The sequence below is a fragment of the Sander lucioperca genome, chromosome 7 (genome assembly GCF_008315115.2).
Source record: "Sander lucioperca isolate FBNREF2018 chromosome 7, SLUC_FBN_1.2, whole genome shotgun sequence".
NCBI classification, from domain to species: Eukaryota; Metazoa; Chordata; class Actinopteri; order Perciformes; family Percidae; genus Sander; species Sander lucioperca.
Genome location: NC_050179.1, coordinates 14,512,896 through 14,533,214, shown reverse-complemented (window position 1 = coordinate 14,533,214; position 20,319 = coordinate 14,512,896). Strand labels below are relative to the sequence as shown.

At 42.8% G+C, this 20,319-nt stretch overlaps 2 protein-coding genes across 13 annotated transcripts in view; both read right to left on the bottom strand.

Moving 5' to 3' along the window:
• Positions 1 to 17,401, bottom strand: part of pclob (piccolo presynaptic cytomatrix protein b) — a 57,604-nt gene extending 40,203 nt beyond the window's left edge. For 9 of the 12 annotated variants that reach the window (XR_004103986.2, XM_031293535.2, XM_031293536.2 and 6 more), the window contains exons 1-11: positions 17,238 to 17,401; positions 15,834 to 16,661; positions 13,502 to 14,317; positions 12,457 to 13,344; positions 11,325 to 12,269; positions 10,171 to 11,112; positions 9,040 to 9,879; positions 7,913 to 8,752; positions 6,483 to 7,679; positions 4,836 to 6,110; positions 3,263 to 4,357 (exon numbers count right to left, since the gene is read on the bottom strand). Coding sequence is in view for 11 of the 12 variants with exons in the window: in XM_031293535.2 (XP_031149395.2) it covers positions 3,263 to 4,357; positions 4,836 to 6,110; positions 6,483 to 7,679; positions 7,913 to 8,752; positions 9,040 to 9,879; positions 10,171 to 11,112; positions 11,325 to 12,269; positions 12,457 to 13,344; positions 13,502 to 14,317; positions 15,834 to 16,661; positions 17,238 to 17,330 (9,759 nt within the window). In the remaining variant the exon portion in view is untranslated. The remainder of the gene's footprint in view (positions 1 to 3,262; positions 4,358 to 4,835; positions 6,111 to 6,482; positions 7,680 to 7,912; positions 8,753 to 9,039; positions 9,880 to 10,170; positions 11,113 to 11,324; positions 12,270 to 12,456; positions 13,345 to 13,501; positions 14,318 to 15,833; positions 16,662 to 17,237) is intronic. The other 3 variants (XM_036002691.1, XM_036002693.1, XM_036002692.1) reach the window with 3 other exon arrangements.
• On the bottom strand, positions 17,332 to 20,103 carry LOC116045643 (proline-rich protein 2-like). The gene is made up of 4 exons (XM_036003175.1): positions 19,976 to 20,103; positions 17,593 to 18,447; positions 17,386 to 17,559; positions 17,332 to 17,338 (listed from the first exon to the last, which is right to left on the bottom strand). The coding sequence occupies exons 2-4, from the start codon at positions 18,210 to 18,212 to the stop codon at positions 17,332 to 17,334; spliced, it is 801 nt and encodes a 266-aa protein (XP_035859068.1). The 5' UTR covers positions 18,213 to 18,447; positions 19,976 to 20,103.
• Positions 20,104 to 20,319: the final 216 nt, after the last annotated feature.

The window sequence follows — 20,319 nt, the reverse complement described above, 5'->3', positions numbered from 1 at the left end:
CTGAACGCAGTGGCAATAAATAAATACAATGACTTCTTGTTTACACTGATATGAGACTATAATCTATAATCTTCTACTGCAGTGTCATGTCTAAAGCATAAGTCAACTCAATTTTATCACTGCTTTTTAAAACTGCACACCAGGGAGTGTCTCCTCCTTATAATGGGGCCAATGGTCTGTGGTTGTCTGGCCTACAGCATCTCACACATATACCTGATGTGTGTAAAGAATACAAAACGTTGGGGCTGATGAAAAAAACTGCAAGTGTCACATTGCAGGTTTTCTACTCTGCTGGCAATGTGCGTCAGAGATATTGCAGCTTGTTATGAATCTGTCTCTCATGAAAGCTTTGCACAATGTTTGTTAGTTGCTTTTACCTTTGATTCCTCCAATGGATCTTACAATAAACTAATATTTTAGGACAAAATATCAGGTAAAGACTGCTTTGTACTTAAAAAAAAACTAACAAAATCTATTTCAAGTGAAAGATATAGCCAAATGGTAACATTTTATAAAAATGACTGAGGAACTATAATGCTGTCTCATCTGTCACACACAAAGCTTTAGCTGGCAAAGCACAACACACGTGTGTCCTACTTATCAGACAACAGTTACTCCCAGGCTTTTGATGGCATCAGCTGAAGCAGAAAAGGAAAAAATGGATAGACCTGCTTCCGGCACTCACTTTGCCTGAAGTGGCCTTCTCATCTTTAAAATCTTACAAGTCCTTCTCATATTTTAAAAGGAGGCATTTCTGCCATTCTACTAAAAAGCCACACACATTCATGATGGAGAACTGACAGGCACAGCCCCTTTGGATAAAGCAGATTGTAGGACAGTAATAAGTATGGCGGCTCATCCTGTCCAGTGGTGTTGAGGCAAAGCTATTTCTGTTTTTCACGGTTATTAAGAGGAATAAATCTATGTTGTACACACAGCAGCAATCATCCACGCTGTCCCTTCCCCCATCCAACCTCTACCCTTAGGCTCTCCCCAGTCTCTGGTGTGCACAAGAAACATGAGAAGTGTCAATTACATAAGAGGCACATCTCTTCTATTTCTATTTGTATATTTATCCACAGTAATGTGCCATTTGGGCTAGGCGTGTGATAATCTATCTCTGGGAAACCAAACTGAAAGCAGAAATAATAACATGAGAAAAAATAATGCTCACAGCCACTCAATCACAGAGATGAGTTTTGCTGTTTACTGAGAGTTTACAGGAAGAACATTGTCCCCATTCTTATACAAACTGTCAGCCAAAAATACTTTGTCTTTCATAGAAACTAGGAATTTACTATTGCTAAAAATGGAATAAAAGGTCACATTATTTTAATAAATGTCCTTTTACATATTTTTCGGATTTAATGTAACCAACTTTGTATCATGTTTAATAGGATATAACATTATGAAAGTATTAGCATCAAAGATGACCTAATTAGTAATATGACTGACATGGAATATTAATGAATTGTACCCACATCATACAGTAAATACTTGCAGCACAGCATTGTGTCATTTGAGTCCCTTTAAAGTGACCATTAAAATAACTAAGAGAAAAATAAAAAACCTTCAACATGTTCACCAAATCACTTTAGATAGGTCTGAGAAACCCCATCTAAAAAAAAAGATTTAAGGCATTAACTGCTACAGTAGTACTGCTTGGCAGAAAAACAGACCAACCCCACAGGGGAATGTGAGCTGTTATAATAATAATGTATACTTTATTAATCCCGCAAGGGGAAATTACAATGTTTTCACTCTGTTGTTATTACACACATTACACACAGGTCTGAATTACACACAGGTGCTCAGTACCTATACGCACTAATGGAGATATGTCAGAGTGAGGGAACTTGTCTGCTGCTCTAATGTACTGTACCGTGTTGTGTTGGACTTAATCTGTTTCACCTCTGCTTATTGGCATATCACAGGGCTTTGCCATCTCAGATCTCTCACGAGGGCTGGAGATTCCCTGGCCTGCTATGGCAGCAGATCCCATCTCACTAATGCTGTTGCACAACCCTCAATCACTTTAATACATTTCAGTGCTGCAGGTTTGCTGAAGCCGTCTTCTCATGAGCCGTTATGTAATAACTCGGGCCACTCTAGTGGGCGACGGCTAGCAGCTTGCCTGCATTTTAGTATGTTTTTAAATTTAGTTTGAGACCTCTCCAAGTAGGTCAATAATTCAAAAAGATTGCATTAATTAACTGCACACTGACCTCTGTTCAAAGTCACAGTCTGAAAACCAATTCAAGCAAGGTCTCTGTATATTTTCTATGCTGTGGCACCTTCATCTATTATTCCACCAGACTTATAATTCATTTTTAGTCAGTTCAGGTTCTTGCCAAGAAATCAAATCAACAATGGGGTTAAATTCAGCCTATTGTGTACTACATTTTCAATAGAAATGAAAGGCTATATTACAGCCAATCTCACAATTTTCCCCACCCTTTACACTGACGAAGAGTATCCTAAAAAATAAATAGACAAAAAAGTACTATATATCAATGTTATTGCTTGCTCACTCCAACCCAAAATAAAATGCTCTTAAATGTGAAATAATTGTATTGACAAAGTATATTGACTTGATAATACAAAAATAGTGTTTTTTTTAATAAATAGGAACTATCAAATAAACCTTAATTTCATAAACTCTAATACTATTATGTAATTTATATGCTCAGATATCAAAGGGCAAAGACATCTCTGACATGTACTGTATGTTACGTATCACAAACCATAAGGCAGCTATTTATAATTTATAAAGCTATGCTGTGTTTTATTATTGACATGAAAGCAAAACATGTACCAACAGCAACATGATTGACTGAAGCTGAACACGTTCACATTTCTTTAGGTGAAGATGACATTAGTGCTAAACAAAAGGTGTGAGGAGAATATTAGACACAACCTACAGATCTTAATGAGGACTTTTCTTCAGCTACATTGTTCTCTACTCTATATTCACTAAATCACCAATGCACCAGTGCTATACTTCAGCTCAGAATAGTGTTGAAACATATGTGCATATGGATTAAAGTGTGCCTCACTAGTGTTTTGCTGATCAGTGTCAGACATACATACTAAAACTGCTGTCCTTATCGTGGTTCAGTAAAACAAAAATGAGGCAACTCAATTGATAAAATGGAACAGTTTGAGTTGGAAATTGTGAGGGTAAATCAAAGCCAAACCTAAAAAAACCAAAAAATTAAAAATCAATGTGAAAATTACATGAAATGAAATGTATTGCACTTACCGCTCCTGTATGAGGCATTGGGTTAAATCCACAAAGGTTGCAGACAGTGTTCTTGCATTCAGTGCACATATTGTAATTGGGAGGATCCTTGGAGCACACGTTGAGGTCGACCTTACAGAGTGGACAGGTGGACTGGCCTGGTTTGACAGTGACTTGGGAGGCCTCTGCAGCCTTGGGAGGCTCAGTTGGAGCTGCTTTAGGAGCAACGTGGGTCACTTCTGTGGATTTTGGAGGCTCTGGTGGAACTTTCTCTACTTTGGCCTGTGCTGATGGAGCAGGCTTGGCCTGTTGAGGTGGTTCTGATGTCTTTGCAGCAGGTGGTTTGGAGTCCTTTGCAGGTGGCATCTTGGGAGAAACTGGAGGTGTAGCTTTAGGAGAGACATGGGCTGTAGTGGACATCTTACGTGGAGTAGGTGGTGTAGTTTTAGGTTCCTCCTGAACAGCTGAGGTTATCAACGTAGATGCAGAGCTGAAGATAGAGGAACCAAAACCAAACATCTTCCCAGTCACTGAGTCAGCAGGCTTTGCAGCAGCAGGTTGTGTTTTAGGACCACCAAGGCCAAAGAAGCCACCTGACTCCTGTTTAGCAGGCTGAGCTGGCGCTGGTACAGATTTGGCAGTAGGGGTTGCAGATTTTGAGGGCTGTTGTGGTGGTTTTCCAGCTTGTTGTTTTGCAAGACCTGCATTCACTTGTGGCTTTAGAGTTTGTGAAAGCTGCACTTGTGGGGATTTTTCATCAGGCTGCTGCTTGCCAGCCCCATCCTGACCTTGTCCTTGTTCAGTACCTGAAAGGACGTGTGTCTTTGGCACGGAACCTCGTCGTGTCTCCGTCCTTTGGACTGCAGTCGGCACTGGAGCATCAGTTTTAGGGGTTTCTTTCTTCTGTGGCGTTGCTTGAGTTGCCTCTTTTTTGACTACTGTAGATTCGGTAGACTTCTCCTTTTGGACTAATGTTGGTACATCCTTCTGTTCAGCGCCAAGAGTTGTAAAAACCTTGCTTGGGGAGGGCAGTGGTTTCACTACAGGACCTTTAGTCGGCTCAGATGCTCCTAGGGCTCTTTGCATCTGGCAGTTCAGACAAAGCCATTCTTTTACCTGTAAAAAGTGAAATACAATATACAAAGTATTGTTAAAAACAAGCAACAACACAGTGATTTGACAAACCAAGGAGCAAATATTTTACAGGACAAATTTAAAGTGATTATCCTGCCTATTGTAATGATAAAATCTGCTGATTCTCAATACATGTGGTCTGGCATTTATAATTTATAATATAATGCACAGAATAAACCTGCTGAGCAAACCACGATGTTAAGAAACCAATGTATGTCAAGTTGTTTTTCAGTGGCAAAGACTTGTGGTATTACAATAAAACTCATTGTTTTAGCAGTTAAATGCACCTTAAAAACAATCAGCATCAAATTCAATGTTAGCTATTCAAACCTTGCAACTTATTGGTCATTGAACAATATTAAATAGTCATATCAAATCATGATTGGCCACTACCAGGCCCATAAACAATGAATAAAGTGAGATTAAAAGAAAGACAACAATTGTGGGGACAGTGATTTACCTCTGCCACAACCGGCATCGTATTAAATCCACATTGGTTGCAGGCAGTAGTCTTGCATTCTGTGCAGGTGTTGTAGTTGGGAGGATCTTTGGAGCCTATGTTGAGGTCGACTTTACAGAGTGGACAGATGGACAGAACTGCTTTTGAAGCACCTTGGATGTCTGTTGGTGCCTTAGGGGGTTCTGATAAAGCTTTGTCCACTTTGGCTTGTTCCTGCTGAGGTTTCTCTGTTTTTTTCTCCTCAGTTTTCTGGACAGCGGGTGGCTTGGTGTCCTTTGCAGGTAACGTTTTAGGAGAGGCTGGTGGTGTAGCTCTAGGAGAGACATGGGCTGTTGTGGACATCTTACGTGGAGTCGGTGGTGTAGTTTTAGGTTCATCCTGGACAGCTGAGGTTATCAAAGTGGATGCAGAGCTTAAGAAAGATGACCCAAAGCCAAACATCTTTCCAGTCACTGACTCAGCAGGCTTTGCTGCAGTAGGCTGTGCTTTAGGACTACCAAAACCAAAGAAGCCTCCTGATGCCTGTTTTGCAGGCTGAGCTGCTGGTGGTTCAGATTGGGCAGGAGAGGTACCAGCTTTTGGAAGCTGTCGTGGTGGTGTCTTTCCTGCCTCTGGATCTGTTGGAGGAGCAGACATAGCAGTAGAAATACCAGCGTTTGGAGGCTGTTGTGGAGGTGGCTTTACTGCCTCTGGACCTGATGGAGGAGCAGACATAGCAGTAGAAGTACCAGCGTCTGGAGGCTGTTGTGGGGGTGGCTTCATTGCCTCTGGATCTGTTGGAGGACCAGACATAGCAGGAGAAGTACCAGCGTCTGGAGGCTGTTGTGGGGGTGGCTTTACTGCCTCTGGACCTGTTGGAGGAGCAAACATAGCAGAAGAAGTCATAGCTTTTGCAGACTGTTGTGGGGGTATATTACATTGTCCTTTGGGTGTCTCTCCAGAAGGCTTTTGTGAAGCCAGTGAAACATCAGTGTTTGTGGTAGTGGATGGAACAGTTTTGTCAGGCAATGAAGCAGCTGCAGGGGTATCTTTCTTTGTTGGGCCACTAAGCGCTGGGGATTCAGTTTCTTTGATTGTTGCAGCAAGCTCAATTTTGAGTGTGGCTGGTTTATGGCTGTCCTCCTGTGAAGTTGACATTGAGGTCTCGTTTTTCTGTGTGGTGGCAGGGACCTCTTTGCTTGGTGAAGGTTGGGGTTTTATCATGGGAAGGCCTAGAGGTTCAGAAGCTCCAAGTGCTCTCTGCATCTGGCAGTTGAGACAAAGCCATTCCTTCCCCTGAAAAAACAAACACAGAACATGAGTAACATTCTTTGCATTTTGTTACATGTAATAACAAACTCTCAAAACAGCACTTTTTTTGTATTGGTCCAAATAACTAATTTGTTTAACTGGAAGGAACAACATAGATTGGAGAAACACATTTAAATGTCCAATAAAATGTAATTAAAAGGACATAGGAACAAGGAAAGCCAATTTACAACAAACAATTTTACAGTACTTCTATTTAAAAATGCCAACCAAAAATGAAACCTGTGACTCACTAGCCAATGAACTATGAGATAAATCAGAACAATTTTAATAAACTGTCTGTTGACCAGAAATGCTGAATGACAAAATTAATTCTACATGAAGTACTAATTTTATTACCTCTGTTACATTTGACATAGGACTAAATCCACATTTGCTGCAGACGGTGGATTTGCATTCAGAGCATGTGTTGTAGTTGGGAAGATCTTCGGAGCCCATGTTAAGTTTTGCCTTACAGAGTGGACAAGTAGACAGGCCCACTTTGGGAGCACCTTGAGAGGCTTCTGGTTTTGCAGGATCTGATGGCTCCACTTTGGCCTGTTCTAATGGAGGAGCCTTGGCCTGCTGAGGTTGGTCTGTTATCTTTTCCGAATGTGGTTTCTGAGCAGAAGGTGGTTTGGCCTCGTTTGCTGAAATCATCCTCGGAGAAACTGGGGGGCTGCCCTTTGGAGAAATCTGCGATGCTGATATCTTGCCAGAGACTTGAGCTGGGGCAGACATTTTGCGGGAACTGGGTGGTGCTGTGCGGGACTCCTCCTTGACTGCAGATGTTATCATGGTGGATGCTGAGCTGAAGAGGGATGAACCAAATCCTAACATCTTCCCAGTCACAGCTTCAGTTGTTTTTGAGGCAGCACGCTGAGATTTAGGACTACCAAAGCTGAAGAAACCTCCTGATTCTTGATTTGTTGGCTGTTCTGCTGGAGGAGCAGATTTGGCAAGTGATGTTTCAACAGAGTTTGATTCTTTGTCTAGGGCTTTTGGGAGCTGTACTTCATCAGAGGATGTGAGTGGTTGATCAGCTGATTTCTGAACAATTTTAGCTTCCTCCTCTTTCTTTTCTGATATTTCTTTAGGTGCAGGAGAACTTGGTGGAGTGTTATCCTTTTTCTTCTGGAGAGAAGTTTCAATATCTGTGTTGACAGGATGAGCTTGAACTGGCAGTGGTTTATTGAGGTCTGAAACTACTGCTGTTGTCTCTTTGATGGGAGATGCAGTGGAGGTTGAAACCTGTTTTGCAGGTGTTGAAGCAGTGGTTGATGTTTGGGTAATGTCCAATTGAAATGAGGGTTTAAATTCTTCTTTCTTTTGTGGTGCACCTGATATTGGACTGTCATTCTGTTTTTTGTCTGGCACTTCAGCTTTTTGTGGGGAAATAATGTCTTTCTTTTGATTGGCAGTGGCGTCTTTTGGGGCAGAAGCAGGTGGGGGCACTTTGTTGGGTGATGCCTGGGGTTTCTTCAGTGGAGGCACTACTGATTCGGCTGCTGTGAGAGCTCTTTGCATCTGACAAGTCAGACACAACCACTCCTTCATCTAAGTGGAAAAGTTGGAAAACCATATTATTTTGAGTGTGTCTGCAAAACATTAAAGGGTTTGTATGATGATATAGTTCAGCACAATGAAAGGCAGTATGTATGCATATCTACATTTTATTTTAGGTATACCACATCATACATTTTTCGAATACCAATATATATTTAAAAGAAATGTAGATATTATTAAGAATATAAACATTAATACACACACTTTGAGTGAATCCCACTTACCTCTGATGCATTTGGCATAGGGTTAAATCCACACTGGTTACAGACAGTGTTCTTGCACTCGGTGCAGGTATTGTAGTTAGGTGGATTCTTGGACCCCATGTTGAGGTCCACCTTACAGAGTGGACAGGTAGACTGGCCTGGTTTGACAGTGACTTGGGAGGCCTCTGCAGCCTTGCGAGGCTCCGATGGAGCTTTGCCTACTTTAGGCTGGACCGATGGAGGTGTCTTAGTCTGCTGGGCCTGTTCTGGCTTCGTCTGTTGTTCTTTCTTCTGAGAAGCAGGGGATTTGATCTCTTTTGCAGGAGACATCTTGGGAGAAACTGGTGGAGTAGTTTTGGGCTGGTCCTGAACGGCTGAGGTTATCAAAGTGGACGCAGAACTGAAAATGGAAGAACCAAAACCAAACATTTTCCCAGTCACTGCTTCTGCTGGCTTTGCAGCATCAGGTTGAGTTTTACCACCACCAAAACCAAAGAAGCCTCCTGACTCTCGCTGTGTTTCTGCTGTGGCATTACTCTGCTTACGATCAGTTTGCCGTATCTGGTCTGGTGATTTATTAGGACCTGGTGTTTTCTGGGGCTCCTGTGGCCTCTTCTGAGAAGGAACTGGGCTGGGTTGTTTCTGACCCTCTGACTTTTTAGCAGTTTCGGCTGTAGCTGGCTGTGCTGTTACAGACGGTTTCCTCTGAGGCGAGTCTTTCTTTTCAGGTTCAGCTGGGCTGATGATGTCTTTATTTTGTGCTTTTGCAGATATCTGAGAGTTGACAGAAGCAACTACTTGGGGCTGTGTTGCTCCTAGAGCCCGCTGCATCTGGCAGGTTAGACACAGCCACTCCTTCACCTAAAAATAAGAAAAAAAGTGTAATTATAATCTGTTCAGTAATCTTTGTATAATTATGTTTTATATTTATGTAAGGCAGTAAGTATGTTTTTCTGTTATATTGCAGCAGTTATAAATCTAATAACAGTAAAGTAATAATAAACGAAGGTATACATAATTTGAACACGAGGAGCCAGCGAAAGGACACTTTCAGAAAAGTAAATGTGGTGTAATTATTTACAGTCTTTGAGCAGTCAAATGTAAAAGGAAATTTGAGTAAGAAATATATTTGTTTTCTCTAGTCTTACCGCTGTTTCGTTTGGCATAGGGTTAAATCCACACTGGTTACAGACAGTGTTCTTGCATTCAGAGCAGGTATTGTAGTTGGGTGGATCCTTGGAACCCACATTAAGTTCCACCTTACAGAGTGGACAGGTAGACTGGCCTGGTTTGACAGCTACTAGGGAGGCTGCTGCAGCCTTTGGAGGCTCTGACGGGGCTTTGGCCAATTTGGTCTGTCCAGATGGAGGTGTCTTCGTTTGCTGGGATGGCTCTGTTTTCTTCTGCTGCTCCAGCTTCTGGGCACTAGGGGACTTGATTACTTTTGCAGGAGACATCTTGGGAGAAACTGGTGGAGTAGTTTTGGGCTGGTCCTGAACAGCTGAGGTTATCAAAGAAGATGCAGAACTGAAGATGGAAGAGCCAAAGCCAAACATTTTTCCTGTCGCTGACTCTGCTGGTTTTTCAGCATCGGGTTGAGTTTTACCACCACCGGTAACAAAGAAGCTTCCTGACTCTCGCTGTGTTGCTGCTGTGGCATTACTCTGCTTACGATCTGTTTGCCTTATCTGGTCTGGTGATTTATTAGGACCTGGTGTTTTCTGGGGATCCTGTGGCCTCTTCTGAGAAGGAACTGGGCTGGGTTGTTTCTGACCCTCTGACTTCTTAGCAGCTTCGGCTGTAGCTGGCTGTGCTGTTACAGACAGTTTCCTCTGAGGCGAGTTTTTCTTTTCAGTTTCAGCTGGGCTGATGATGTCTTTATTTTGTGCTTTTGCAGATATCTGAGAGTTGACAGAAGCAACTCCTTGGGGCTGTGTTGCTCCTAGAGCCCGCTGCATCTGGCAGGTTAGACACAGCCACTCCTTCACCTAAAAATAAGAAAAAAAAGTTTCATTATAATCTGTTAAGTAATCTTTGTATGATGATGTTTTATATTTATGTAAGGCAGTGAGTATTTTTCTGATTTATTTCAGCAGTTGTTATAAATCAAGTAACAGTAAAGTAATAATAAACAAAGGCATGCATAATTTTAACACAATGAAGAGCCAGCAAAGGACACTTTCAGAAAAGTAAATGTGGTGTCATTATTTACAGTCTTTGAGCAGTCAAATGTAAAAGGAAATTTGAATAAGAAATATATTTGTTTTCTCTAGTCTTACCGCTGTTTCGTTTGGCATAGGGTTAAATCCACACTGGTTACAGACAGTGTTCTTGCATTCAGAGCAGGTATTGTAGTTGGGTGGATCCTTGGAACCCACATTAAGTTCCACCTTACAGAGTGGACAGGTAGACTGGCCTGGTTTGACAGCTACTAGGGAGGCTGTTGCAGCCTTTGGAGGCTCTGATGGGCCTTTGTCCAATTTGGTCTGTCCTGATGGAGGTGTCTTTGTTTGCTGGGATGGCTCTGTTTTCTTCTGCTGCTCCAGCTTCTGGGCACTAGGGGACTTGATTACTTTTGCAGGAGACATCTTGGGAGAAACTGGTGGAGTTGTTTTGGGCTGGTCCTGAACAGCTGAGGTTATCAAAGAAGATGCAGAACTGAAGATGGAAGAGCCAAAGCCAAACATTTTTCCTGTCGCTGACTCTGCTGGCATTGCAACATTGGGTTGAGTTTTACCACCACCGATACCAAGGAAGCCTCCTGACTGTTGCTGTGTCGCTGCCGTGGCATTACTCAGCTTACGTTCTGTTTGCCTATTTGTTACTGACTCTGCAGGCTTTGCAGCATCAGGTTGGCTAGCTTGATCTGGTGGCTTCTGTGGACCTGTCTTCTGTCTTTCCTGTGGTGGTTTATGATCAGGTGCTGGGTTGGCCTTTTTTAATGGTGCAGTAAGAGCTTCAGGTTTGCCTGACTGCACTGATGGTGTAGACTGTTTTCTCTGTTGTGATACTGGTTCTGAGGTCTCCTTCTTTTGTACAGCAGGGCCTGGACTGTCCTTCATTTGAGGTGTAGTTGGTTTGGAAGAATCCTTCAACTGGACTGCAGCAGGTGAAGGAACTTCACTGGGTGATGTTTGGGACTTCAATATGGGTGGTCCTGGAGGCCCAGATGCTCCAACTGCTCTTTTCATCTGACAGTTAAGACATAGCCACTCTTTTACCTAAAATACAGTAGACACCAGTTATGTGTTGCTTTGGAATTGGGAATTGCAGTAATTCACATCAACTTTTAGAGGAACAGACCCTTTAAAACTGCAATAAAGGTCAAGGTTATTGTCAAAAGGCCAGACATTACAGATCAACAAACAGATATAGTGTAAATGCATATAGTATATTAAGAAATGTTTTCTTGTTTATGTATTTATTCACTTACCTCTCCTATAGGCATTGGGTTAAATCCACATTGCATACAGACAGTTGCATTGCACTCAGTGCAGTTGTTGTAGTTTGGAAGGTCCTTGGAGCCGATGTTAAGCTCAATCTTACACAGTGGGCAGGTGGCCTGGCTTGCATTAGAAGATATTTGGGAGATTATTGCAGCCTTCGGAGGCTGTAAAGGAGCTTTGTCCTCTTTGCTTTGGTGGGATTGTTCTGGTTTCTTCTCCTGCTCTGGTTTCTGAACAATAATGTTGGGCTCTCTTGCTGGCGACATTTTCGGAGAAACTGTTGGTGTACTTTTTGGCGAAATCTTGGGCACAGCGGACATCTTGGGAGAGACTTGTGCTGGTAAAGACATCTTACGAGAGCCTGGTGGTGTAGTACGTGATTCGTCCTGAGCAGATGATATCAAAGTTGATGCTGAGCTGAAAATGGAGGAACCAAAGCCAAACATCTTCCCAGTCACAGACTCTGTTGTTTTCAAAGCATCAGGCCCTGTTTTAGGACCACTCAAGCCAAATAGGTGTCCTGACTCCTGCTTTGTATCTGGGGTGACCTTACTCTGTTTTAGTCCAGGTTGATTTGCCTGGTCAGTTGGTTTCTGAGAACCTGATGCCCCCCGGATATCGAGAGGAGTTTTCTGACCAGGAGTTGGGCTTGCCTGTGTGTCACGTTCTGGTCCTTTAGCGGCCTTAGTTGCCTTTGTTACTGCTGCAGCCTGTGTCTTCTGAGGAGAACCTAGTGTGGGACTCCCCTTCTTTTGAAATGTATCAGGCACTCGAGTCTCCATCATTGAAGGTGCATCCGCTGTTATCTTCTGATGTACAGCAGATGGAGAACTTTTGTTCGCTGTATTGGGAGGTTTCATTGGAGGTCCTGTGAGTTGAGATGCACTAAGAGCTCTCTGCATCTGGCAGTTCAGGCATAACCATTCATTTACCTGCAAAAAGAAAATACGTTGAATTAAAAAAAGGACTATTTACAACACCTGCATGCAATCACTTAACTATGTCAAAAATGTACTGTAATTCCTGTTCAATAATGGGCTGACATTACTTATCATAATTTTGTATTTTATTGTAATTTGAATGTGTATTGGGGAATTTTATCATATTTGCTCTTGTTACCTCTGATACATTTGGCATTGGATTAAATCCACATTGGTTACAGACAGTGTTTTTGCATCCAGTGCAGTTGTTATAGTTGGGAGGTTCCTTGGAGCCAAAGTTGAGTTCCACCTTACAGAGTGGACAAGTAGATTGGCCTGCTGTGTGAACAGCTGGGGAAGCAGCTCCATCTTTTGGAGGATCTGTCTGTCTGGCTTGTGGTGATGGAGAAGTCTTGGACTCAAGCTTCTTCTCTTGCTCTTGTTTCTGAGCAAGAGGTGATTTGGTTGCCTTCACGGCAGACATCTTTGGAGAAACCGGTGGTGTTGTTTTGGAATCATCTTGGACAGGTGTGTTTATCAAAGTGGATGCAGAACTGAAGATGGAGGAACCAAAGCCAAACATTTTTCCACCCAGTGATCCAGCAGGCTTTGCAGCATCAGGTTGAGGTTTAGGACCACCAAATCCAAAGAACCCGCCAGATTCCTCTTGTGTAGTTGAGGTAGTATTACTCTGCCTACGTCCAGTTTGACTTGTCTGGTCTTGAGGTTTCTGAGGACCTGTCTTTCGGCCCTCCTGTGGAGTTTTATGACCAGCAGCTGGGGTGACCTGTTTCTGACTTTCTGGTCCTTTCAAGACTTCAGCTTTTGCTGGCTGCTTTGCTGGCTGCTCTGCTGGTGTTGGTGGTTTGGAACCTGGTGCAGATGTCTCCTTTATTTTAGATTCAGCTGGTGTTTGAATGTCTTTCTTTTGAGGTTCATCTAGTGGGGGAGTTTCCTTATTTTGGGCACTGGCAGGTACAGGGACTTTATTTGGTGATGCCTGTAGTTTTATCATTGGAGTTCCTGGAGGCTCAGATGCTCCTAGTGCTCTCTGCATCTGGCAGTTGAGACATAACCACTCCTTCACCTATTAGAGCAAACAGTTGAGTAAGATTTAGATTAATATTGATGTACAATGGAAAGTATTTTACTTCTAAACATATATTATTTACATTATTAATAAAAAAGACAATGAGACAATCATTATTCAAGTATATTCTGAATCTACAGTACTCTTGTCTTACCTCTTTAACATTTGATATGGGATTAAATCCACATTGGTTGCAGACAATGTTTTTGCACTCTGTACAGGTGTTGTAGTTGGGAGGATCTTTAGAGCCCACATTGAGTTCCAGTTTACAGAGAGGACAGGTAGACTGGCCTGCTTTGGAAACAACTGGGGAAGCCGATGCTTTCTTTGGCGGCTCTGATGGAGGTTTGTCCGCTTTCAGCTGTACTGACGGAGGCCCCTTGGTCTGCTGTGTTTGTTCTGGTTTCTTCTCCTGTTCTGGTTTCTTGACAGTTGGGGAATTAGAGTCCTTTGGAGGAGGCATTTTGGGAGAAAGTGGCGGTGTAGTTTTGGGCTCATCTGAGGTTATCAAAGTAGATGCAGAACTAAAGATGGAGGAACCAAAACCAAACATCTTCCCAGTCACTGTCGGCTTTGCAGCGTCAGGCTGACTTTTAGGACCACCAAAACCAAAGAACCCTCCTGACTCTTGCTGTGCAGTAGCATTTCCCTGCTTATGTGCACCTTGGCTTGTCTGGTCTGGTTGTATCTGAGGACCTGTCTTCCGGCTGTCCTGAGGGGTTTTCTGACTAGGAGCTGGGCTGACCTGTTTAAAACTGTCTGGTCCTTTAGCAACTTCAGCCTTGGCTGGTTGTGCTGCGGGTGTAGATAGTTTTCTCTGAGGAGAGCCTGGTGCAGAAGTCTTTTGTAGTGCAGGCTGTGCTGGAGTAGTTTTTTTAAATGAGGAATTGACCAAAGATGTGTCTTTTTGGGGTTCAATTTCGCCGGAAGCTCGTTTCACCTGGCAGTTTAGACAAAGCCACTCCTTTCCCTTAAAAACACAAAAAATAAACAAATTATACATGTACATGTTTGAATGACAACAAATAAGAATGAATGCTCTAAACTAATAATAAAATAAAGAAGCTAGGAGTTGAAGTTTCCTATTCTGAACAGAAAACACACACACACACACACACACACATACACAACACAAATAATCATGGAATGGTGAGCAGACTCTGTATATGGCTACAGCAATTTAGATGAGACAGAACTGGGTTGCTTCAAATATTGGGACTGATGAGGCATATGTAATCTTGTTAAGCTTTATGATGTGAGAAACACACAACCTAGCTTAGTCCTTGTTGGTGCTTTTGGTAACATTCACTATTTACTGCAGTATTTAAGAAAATTGCATATCAGATGTGTGTATTTAATTAAATGTGTTTAAAGTAAGCCAAGTGACAGTACTGTCAATGTTTCAGTGGTTTAGACTATACATGTTAAAACACCAACTTTCACAGAGTGCTTGCAAAATGCACAGAAGGATCTCTCCATCCTGATCTTGGTTCACCAGTGTTTTAGCTATAAGTTTACAGTAAGCAGTATCACAAGATCAGGTACCCTTGGGCTGTCCTTGTCAATGTAGCCTACTTATTGCACATTGAATTACAGAGTCAAGTGTCAAGTCATGTGTGCTTCAGTATGCCATGTCCATTTACCTTGTATGTGGTATTGCCTACAAGTCTACAAGACAATCCCCATGAGGTGTGTGTGTGTGTGTGTGTGTGTGTGCGTGTGTGTGTGTGTGTGTGTGTGTGTGTGTGTGTGTGTGTGTGTGTGTGTGTGTGTGTGTGTGTGTGTGTGTGTGTGTGTGTGTGAGTGTGCATTTCTGCATACAACTTTTAAAGTAAGGCATTTCTTTCTCTAAAAACCAGAAACAGTATTCAACACAGTCAACAAAAAGCTGAAGAATCATTGATCAATTCTTTTTAAATTCTATATGTAACCGTGAATTACTGGTAATGTTGTTATCCTCCAAAAACTTCATTATTATCTTTTTTTTACTTTGAAGAGCTGGAATACTAAAGGGAAAGACAGTAGAGTCATGTGGATTTGCTTTTGTATGTGAGTTTAGTCCTCATATGCCAGGTCCGGCCAAGGGGTCTGAACCAAAGCTGTCTGACTTTTTAGAGTAAGTAGGATATAGAATGAAAATTGCTTCACAGCTTTGCAACTTTAGTCGGGGGATTGGACATTGACAGCATTCACAGGTCTGCCCAGAAAAAAACAAAGATAAAAAACACTCCAGTTTGGATTCAGTTTGTATCTGGTTGGTGTAACTTATCTGTTCATACAATTTCATGAGAAAAAAAAATATTTCTAAAGCATGCCACTGTCATAAACTGCACTTGAACTCTGTAACTTAAAAAAAGAACACTGTCATGTCATTGATTTATTTAAATGAGTTACACCATTTGGGATTAACCCTCCAAACAATGAAATGAAAACTACTTAAGCACCCACTCTGAACATCAAAAGTGAACCTAATAGCTATGTCTTACCTTACTGACATTTGGCATTGGGTTAAATCCACATTGGTTGCAGACAGTGCTTTTGCATCCAGTGCAGGTATTGTAGTTGGGAGGATCCTTCAAACCCATGTTGAGCACCGCCTTACAGAGTGGACAAGTGGATTGACCTCCTTTAGGAACATTGTGGGAGGCAGCTGCTGTTTCTGCCTTTTGAGTCTCTGGTGAAGCTTTGTCCAGTTTGACCTGTACTGGATGAGCCTTGGCCTGCTGGCATTGCTCTTGTTTCTTGTCTTGCACTGACTTTTGGACAGTAGCTGGTTTGGTCTCCTTTGTAGACTGCATCTTGGGAGAAACTGGTGGTGTGGTTTTAGGTTCATCCTGAACAGCTGAGGCTATCAAGGTAGATGCAGAACTAAAAATGGAGGAACCAAACCCAAACATCCCTCCAGGCTTTGCAGCTTCAGTTTTAGAACCACCAAAGCCAAATAAACCTCCTGACTCCTGCTGGGCACTGCTTTGCTTGCGTCCAGTTTGACTAGTCTGGTCTGGTTTTTGAGACCCTGATGTTCTCTGGGTCTCAGGAGTCATTTTCTTAACAGAAGCTGGGCTGGCCTGTTTTTGACTTTCTGGTCCTTTGGCAGTTTCGCCCTTGGCTGGCACTTTTTCTGATGTAGACTGCAATTTCTGAGGTGAACCTGGTGATAACATCTCTTTTTTGACGGGTGCAGCAGGAGATAGTGTCTGATTTTGAGCAGCAGAAACTTTGTTGGGTGTTGGCTTTTTCATGGAAGGTCCTGGTGGTTCAGAAGCTCCTTGAGCTCTCTGTATCTGACAGGTAAGACAGAGCCACTCACGCCCCTATACAAAAAAATAAAAAACATACATACATTTTGACAACGTTAACACATTTATGCACACAAAGTACAAGAAAAAAACATACAGTTCACAATAATTGTGAAGCGGCGTTAAAAATGTACGTTATACCTTATAACATGGAATAACTTCAACAACAATTTAACCATGCCAATGCAATTAATCAATTGTTAATTGAGACTGAGAAAGGTGTTGCTTATTTGTATAATAATTAGTGCTATATTAAGATATGAAGCAGTGTGTAATTGTAAGTCTAAATCATATATGCAGTAAAGATCATGTTGAATAAACTTCATCAAACACATGTGCCTGTACATTGTGTCAGTGACAATACAAATAAATTGAATTGAATTGAATCAATAAAGACTGCAATACTATGACTACACTGAATAGCAAAATCATTTTCTAATTTTCAATTGTCAATCGAAGAGAACCATATTAATAGCAAAAGTTATTTACTGAAATATATAACTTACAGATATTAAGTACATGCACATTTAGTGCATTTATTGAAAATATAAAATATATGATACATAAGCAAAATACTAAGCCAATACTTACATCAGAGTCTGGAGGGCTGAAGCCACACATGCTGCACACTTCAGTTTTACACTGTGTACAGGTTTTATGATTAGGTGGTTCCTTTGTGTGCATATTAAGCTCTGTTGTCTTACACACTGGGCAAAGGGACTTAGCTACTGTTTTTGACTGAGATCCGGCTTTGGTTGGTTGCTGAGGCCCAGGCTTATCAGAGGACTGCTGCTGGGGTGTAGTCCTGAAGCCTTGCTGTTGTTGTCCCACCTTAGATGAGCCCTGTTGTTGCTGTGCCACTTTAGGGTAACTCTCTTGTTGCTGTGAAAGTTTGGGTGAGCCCTGTTGTTGTTGTCCAATTCTTGGTGACCCCTGCTGTTGCTGTCTTACTTTCGGGGACCCTTGCTGTGAGCCAGCTTTTTGTGACCCAACCTTTGTGGACTCTTGCACCCCAGTCTTTGCAGGTTGTTGTTGCTGTGCACCAGTCTTAGCAGGCCCTTGTTGCATCCCTGTCTTAGGTGGAACCTGTTGTGTAGAAGCCTTTGGAGATCCTGGTTGAGCTCCACTCTTAGTCACAATATGTTGTTGAGCTCCAGGCTTAGGTGAACCTTGCTGTGGTGGGCCCTTAGGTTGATTTTTTTGTGGCTGTCCTTTAAGCTGGTCTTCAGGCTGTGTCCCTTCCTTTGGAGCAGCTTGTTGCCCACCGGGCTTGTTTGGGGGTCCAGCCTGTCCATTCCCATGCAGCTGTGGTGATCCTTGTTTAGGAAGAGGCTGGCCCTTTTGCATAGGTGGACCCTGGCCTGATTTTTGGGGTCCATGCGGTTGTTGGGGGCCTTTGTCAGGGCCTGCTCCTGGCTGCTGTCCTCCAGATGGTGTCAACTGCTGGGAAGGTGCTTTCTTATTCTTATCCCCCTCCCCATCATCTCCAAATAAACCAAACTTATTCACAGCAGAGGACACGGCATTGAGCGGATTGGCCCCACTAAGGAATTTAGAGGAAAACATAGTTGCGTCTTCCTCCTCCTCCTCCTCCTCCTCTTCCTCCTCCTCCTCCTCGCAGGAGCTGGTATCTACAGGACTGTCGGAGTCAGAGCAAGAGCTGTCTCCTCTCTGTCCTGGCTCTCCGGCAGAGGCCTGGGGGGGGGCTGGGGACGGAGCTGTGGAGAGGGCATCTACAGCCCCACTACTGCTGGTGCTGCTCCCTGGGCTCTCCTCTGGCTCACCATCTACATCAGACTTCCTAAATGCATGAGAAACAGACAAAGAGGAAGTGTGAGATGACAGGGAACAAGACAAGAGGGAGGGATAGTAAAAGAGAGCATGCAAATTTGTGAACCACATGTGCAGTACTGTCTGAGCCAATGCTGGTAAACAAAATAAAAACCTGCTGCAACCTGCGTACTAAAGTATAATGGATGCAGAGGAAACATAATATCACTCATCCACCGATTCACTGTCTAAGGTGGGTTTTTGATCCTGTTTATACATGTTGGGACATAATTGTAGTCTCTAATAACTCCACTCAAGAGAGCATCAGTGAATTACATAATATCATTTGGTTTACTCATCTCTATCTAAATCCATAATCTGCAAATTTCATAACAGAGGAATTTACATTTGAATACACTGTAAATGTGAAGAAACCGTGTCTGTAATACACCACAGTGCTGGATAAATAAAACTGACCTATATTGATTATTATTTTCAAAGCAATTGTCGCCTCTATACAAAGAAAGCCATCAATGATTCAGCCTCACGTTGATTAACTCAGCTCTGACTGTTGCTTTCAGGACCATGGAGAGGGTCAGAAACCTCAGAGATCCCTTTCAGCCGGCAATACAATACAGACCAATGTGCAACACAGGAGGCGGATATCGCTCTCAATAGACCGTACTACTACAAACCAAATTCAAATAACCATTCAAGGTGGACTCACAGGTTGCAATTTGTCTTCCACCGTCAGAGACTTTTTCCGCTACTCGCATCCTCGGGATTCCATGTCATTCATCACCACAATAGCACAGATGTCGGGCAGTGAGAAATCTCATGCAGGGCATGTTTTACACCAGCAAGACGAGTACACACAGGAAATCTACCGCTCTCTCTGGAGAAACTGCAGGCACATCCGGGTAGGGGGCAGTAAAATAATGCATGGGAAGTGAATACTGATACTTTCCTTACAAAAAGCAAAAGCAACATCATGGGCAGTAAGTGATGAGCAATTATGTACACACACACACACACATATATATATATATATATATATATAGCCTAACAGCTGGATTTAATGTGTACTACGCTTAGCCCACTGGCAGTATGGTTCATCCAGAGGCGGTTTAGTGGATGTGTCCACAGCGTTTTACCGTAATGAAAAAGCAGGGCATGCATTACGCCCGACCACTCTAAACCCGATAACATGTTAGTCCGCAGAGGGTATGAGGTGATGACAGCTCCGTGCACACGGGTGAGCGCAGATTTAAAAAACACATTATCACCTATTTGTTTGCCCTTGAAATGGATTATCTTCAAATATTGGTACAGACTAATTGTTGTACAATCCAGAATTATTTGAAACCAGCCTAAATAAGCGAGGAAACTCCACCAAAAGCCATGTCATCGGTGGCATTTCCCGAAATACCATCTGTTCTCCGGTCCGTGTCCCCCCTACTCATCTCCTCCCTTCCTGCAGCCGAGCATCCATCACCCTCCACGGTCACAATGTCAAACACTGAAGCGCGCTATTCCAGTGAAAGCGAAGTAAATTGTACCTTCATCAACAGCAGATCTGTGTCCCCATCCTCGCTCAAAGCTCCTCGGATATCCCCTGTCCGCGTCTGTCTGATCGCCGAGGGATGGAGGGCACAGGGCATAGAGAGTGATCAGCATCCACTCCGCCTCCCACCCCAGTGCGCAGGCGCCGCATCTGACAGGTGATCACAATATATGTCACGCACGGAAATTGAAATTAAAGGGGACAAGGCGATTTATTTCCCCGGATTGACGTGTGATCAGCGTCGAAGACCTTAGGATTTACCCTTCTGAGAGATATGTATTTTATCAGCGGCCGTTGACTTATTTGAAATGTCACTGTGGACTTCATGAGTAGTATAGA

Bases quoted from the DNA above. Each gene is read 5' to 3' on its own strand.
- LOC116045643 (XM_036003175.1), bottom strand. From the start codon at position 18,212: ATGTTTTCCTCTAAATTCCTTAGTGGGGCCAATCCGCTCAATGCCGTG. The intron at 17,560-17,592 runs ACAGCAACAGCA...AAGAATTGGACA, and splicing joins CAAGGGTCCCCGAAAGTAAG to ACAACAACAGGGCTCACCCA.